The sequence below is a fragment of the Mauremys reevesii genome, linkage group 13 (assembly GCF_016161935.1).
Source record: "Mauremys reevesii isolate NIE-2019 linkage group 13, ASM1616193v1, whole genome shotgun sequence".
Lineage (NCBI taxonomy): Eukaryota > Metazoa > Chordata > Testudines > Geoemydidae > Mauremys > Mauremys reevesii.
Window position 1 is genome coordinate 34,066,461 of NC_052635.1, and position 4,673 is coordinate 34,071,133.

Consider the following 4,673-nt stretch of genomic DNA (forward strand, 5'->3'; position numbering starts at 1 on the left):
TTGCCCCTGGGCTGCTGGGTAAGGCACTCAAGAATGCGTCTTGAGACTGCCTCACTTGAGACACAGATACCAGTCATTAGCCCCGTGGTGGATGACTGCGAGCTCTTTGTGACCGACAGAGACACGCAATGCAGAAGGTGCATCCAATGAGGGGAAGGGGCAGGGCCTGTGCAGCCTGGGCTGGGCGTTGCCTTCTCCTCAATGTCTTCCTGTTACCAAAGGGGCTTCACTTCTCCTTTCCTTCTCACGGCATGTAGCTAACAGGAAAGCTGCTTCCATCCTGAGCCCGGGCACTGGGATCTCTCGGCACACACATTGGTTGCACAAGCTGCAAAGAGGGTCTCCTGTCACTTACTTGGATACCTTAGTCCACCCCACCCCCAGATCTCCCTGCCCAGCCTGTTCCTTCCGCCTCTCCATTCCCCTGCTGTTGCGCAAGAAGGAGCATTGTAGACACAAAAAGTGAATGGTGCAAGCGTTTGCAAGGGAACTTCAGAGAGGGAGGGAGCTGATGTTCCCCCCGTACATGGGGGTCATTTACGGGAGTTGCTGTCAACCAGAGAGGCAGTTTCTAAATGCAGCATCATATGTCCCCGGCTGCTGCCTCTTACTTAATCTCTGCTTCCTCAAATAGTGCCTGGTATTGGGTAAGAGCTTTTCTGGAGGTGACAGAAGCAGGGAAAAGGTGCAGAGCAATACACTTGCTATTTCTTTAATGAAGAAAATGGAAAGTTTTAATTTATTCAGATGGGCAGAAACAGAACCATTTACCCGATTTCTCTGCCACCCCTGGAAACTGAGGAAGGGGCGAGGGGAGGAAGGGGGTTCTGATACATGCAATCAGGGTCCAGCAAAACTATTTCTGGTCTGGATTTTGCAAAGCTTCAACCCAGTCTATGATCTTGAAAAACCCAAATCACTCCCCCCCTGGGATTCCTCCATCTCTTATTACTTCTGACTTTCTGGGCTTATTTAAAACAAACAAAAAAAACCCTAGCAACTAAAGTAGGCCACAGTTTTCAAAAGTGATTAACTATTTTGGATGCCTCAATTTTGGATGCCCAGCTTCAGACACTTTGAAGGGGTTTGATTTGTAGAAGTTGTTGATCACCTGCCCTCTGAAAATCAAGCTCCTTTAAATGTCGCAAATTGAGCATCCAAAATCTGAAGAACCCAGAATCAGTACAGGTGCTTATGAAAATCTTGGCAGGAGAAGTAGACTATCATTGGATTTTAGGTGGTGCCTTCCATACTAAATGCATGTCAGTGCAGTTAAGTGCACTGAATACATAGGCAAACACATCAACCATTTATGTGTTCAGCGGTAGCTTCCAGGCAGCCTTGGACATTAGGATCAGGGTTGTCCAGAGAGGGAATGTTGACAAGGATGCTGGGATTTATTTCCTGTTTGTTTAAAAAAAAAATCCCAGGACCTTTAACTTCCCCCCAGGCAGATACCCTTTTGGCATATAATGGAAAGCACTGCAGCCTTGCTCCCCTGTTACTGCATTGCAGGCTCAGCACTGCATACAGAACCAGAGGTGAGCCAAGTTTTCACATATGCCAATGGTGGTTAGCTCTTCGCCAGCAATAATTGGTTTCTGTGGAGAGTTTATAAAGTGGAACCACAGAATAGTTGTAGTTTGATGACGCTGGTGGGAAAAACCCATTTGTCTCTCTCTATGTATGGGGTTTGAGCTCTAAGGCTTGGCAGGAGATTTGAAACAGGCTTTGGGAAGCAAAGGCAAGAAGATTCTTCACTGAGCCTCACAAGCTCCTACTCATTATTATTTGTATTCCAGTAACACCTGGAGACCCAATCAGTGCTCAAAGCCCCCATTGTGGAAGGCAATGTGCAGGCAAGTGCCCCAGAGGGCTTACAGTCTGGAGCCCTGATCCTACAAAGATTTAAGCACATGCTTAATTTTAAGCATGCTATGTCAATGGGATTATTCATAGAGGTCAAGTTAACCATATGCATAAATATTTCATAGACTATCAGGGTTGGAAGGGACCTTAGAAGATCATCTAGTCCCACCCCCTGCTCAAAGCAGGACCAATCCCCAGACAAAATTTTGCCCCAGTTCCCTAAATGGCCCCCTCAAGGATTGAGCTCACAATCTTGGGTTTAACAGGCCAATGCTCAAACCACTGAGCTATCCCTCTCCATGTTTGTAAGCTCAGTGCCTCAAACATTTATTACTCCAAAGCCATTGGTACTAAGACAGGCTCCAGTCCTACAGCCAGTAGTGCATGTGCATAGTCTACCTGTGGGAGGAATCCTATTGATTTCCACAGGACTTCTCCCATGCATAAAGTTAAGAACAGGAGTAACTGTTTGCAGGATCAGGGCCTACATATATATCATAAATGTTGTTGAGTAAATATCTACATATGTCCTGATTTTCTCCATATCACCATTTTACAGTAGCACCAAGAAGCCCCAATCTAATTCCTGCCCTGTTGGGCCAAGTGCTATACAACCAGAGAGAGCTCCTGCTCCAAAGGGCTCACGATCTAAACAGATTATACAAGTAAAGGCAGGGGAAACAGAGGCACAAAGTCAGACACTGAGTTACCTACGGTCATGCAGCAGCTTGCTGGAAGCAGCGGCGACTCCAGGCACCAGCACTCCAAGCGCGTGCCTGGGGCAGCAAGCCATGGGGGGCGCCCTGCTGGTCCCTGCGAGGGTGGCAGTCAGGCAACCTTCGGTGGCTTGCCTGTGGGAGGTCCAGGGCCAGCTGTAGACCCCAGCGCGCCAAGCGCGCGCTTGGGGTGGCATTTTGCTGGGAGAGCGGCAGGCGGCTCCGGCGGACCTTCCGCAGTCATGCCTGCGGGAGGTCCACCGGAGCCGCTGGTCCCGTGGCTCCAGTGGACCTCCCGCAGGAATGACTGCGGAGGGTCCACTGGTCCCACGGCTCCGGTGGACCTCCCACAGGAATGACTGCGGATGCTCCACCGGAGCCGCGGGACCAGCCGACCATCTGCAGGCACGTCTGCAAGAGGTCCCCCAGAGCCGTGGGACTGGCGTGCTTGGGGTGGCCAAATTCCTAGAGCCGCCCCGGGGAGGTCCGCCGGTCCCGCGGATTCGGCGGCAATTTGGCAGCAGGTACGCCGAAGCCGCGGGACCAGCAGACTTCCCGCAGGCAAGCCGCCGAATCCGTGGGACCGGGGACCTCCCGCAGGCAAGCCACTGAAGGCAACCCGCCTGCCGTGCTTGGGGCCACAAAAAGGCTAGAGCTGCCCCTGGCTGGAAGAGCTAGGATTAGAGCCTACGTGGGTTTTTTGAGTCCTCATCCAGTGCCCTATTCACCGAGCCACTTAAAGAATTGATTTTACAAAAAATGCCAGAGGACCCCAAAGCCTTAATAAAAGAAGGGTTTCAGACAGTCAGGTATTATTCTAATAATGTTGCTATTATATTAGTCTGAACGACTCAAAGGCATATTGGATAAAAGGAAGATTGGTAAAGTTCAAAGCACTGGGATTGCCCGTGTAGAAACCTGCTGATTACCTCACCGCAGAGCTAACTCCAGAAACAGAGTGGTTTTTTTTCTTTTTTTTCTCCACATTTGTGTTTATTAAAAAGCGACATTGTAAACAAAACCTGTACAAAAAATATCAGACTGCTTAGAATTTTGTAACATGTATCTGTGGTTTGAGAGAAGTTATCGCCTAGGTCCCCCTCTTCCTCTGCCACGGCCACGGCCTCTGCCCCGACCTCTGCCACGGCCTCTTCCTGCAACTGCTTCCCTTTTCTTGGATTTGACTTTTGGTTCAACATCCACTAGCAAGGTATCCAGAGGCAAACTGTCTGGCAGAATGACGTATCGAATATTATTTCCCCGAATACTCAATGTCTCCAACTGTACAGGCTCTCTGTTCTTCAGTGTCATTTTCACAGCTTTAAGATGTGTATTCATACTGACATCCACTCCAGTGATTGTTCCATGCACCTGTGTTTCATTCTTCAGTTCAATGGTCACAGTCTCATGACTCAATTTCATTAGAAACCTCACGAGCTTCATGGCGGCGGAGCGGGAGCGTCAGGCCAGCCGGCCGGGACCATAGAGCGGCAATTCCGGCAACGGGGAGAGGAAAAAAATTGAGCTCGGTGCGGAGGCCTCAGACCAGGCCGCTCCAGCGCTCGGTGAAAGATGGGCAAAAACCTCTTTACTCTTGCCCAGTGAGGGGGCCTTGCACAAGGGTACTGCACAAGAGTGCATGCATGCGATGTGTGGGCTGCCACTGCTGGAGGCAGGGTTTGTGGGCTTGATTCTGATGCTGCCTCAATATTTTATTGTAGGGAGGATCCTTCTATATAGGAGGTGAAAATGGATCTTTATTGCCATTGTTTTCAAGAAAGCAGATTCTTTGCTCTTAATTCTGTCTCTATCTGACAGGTTTACAGTCCTCATTGTCCTTTGTATAAATATATTATGCCACCACTCAACCAGCCTCTGATAGGACAAAGCACAATCTCTTCTTGCTTTCCCACGTCGTAGCCCTTTAGGCACATGGCACTTGTGTGAGCATGACACAGCCCAACAATAGAGGTACTGTGCTGGCTGGTAGCCATGTGATGGGAGCTGAAGGAATAATATTGAACAACAGAGTTCATTATTGTTTCTCTAACATGCGAAACACCATAAAGGAAAGCACGCCAAGGTTAT

The 4,673-nt window shown here is 49.3% G+C and overlaps 1 protein-coding gene across 1 annotated transcript; it reads right to left on the minus strand.

Annotated features, from left to right (window-relative positions):
- Window positions 1–3,595: 3,595 nt before the first annotated feature.
- Window positions 3,596–4,028, minus strand: LOC120381215 (small nuclear ribonucleoprotein Sm D1-like). The gene has a single exon (XM_039499356.1). The coding sequence runs from the start codon at window positions 4,026–4,028 to the stop codon at window positions 3,669–3,671; it is 360 nt and encodes a 119-aa protein (XP_039355290.1). The 3' UTR covers window positions 3,596–3,668.
- Window positions 4,029–4,673: the final 645 nt, after the last annotated feature.

Bases quoted from the DNA above. Each gene is read 5' to 3' on its own strand.
- LOC120381215 (XM_039499356.1), bottom strand. From the start codon at position 4,028: ATGAAGCTCGTGAGGTTTCTAATGAAATTGAGTCATGAGACTGTGACC.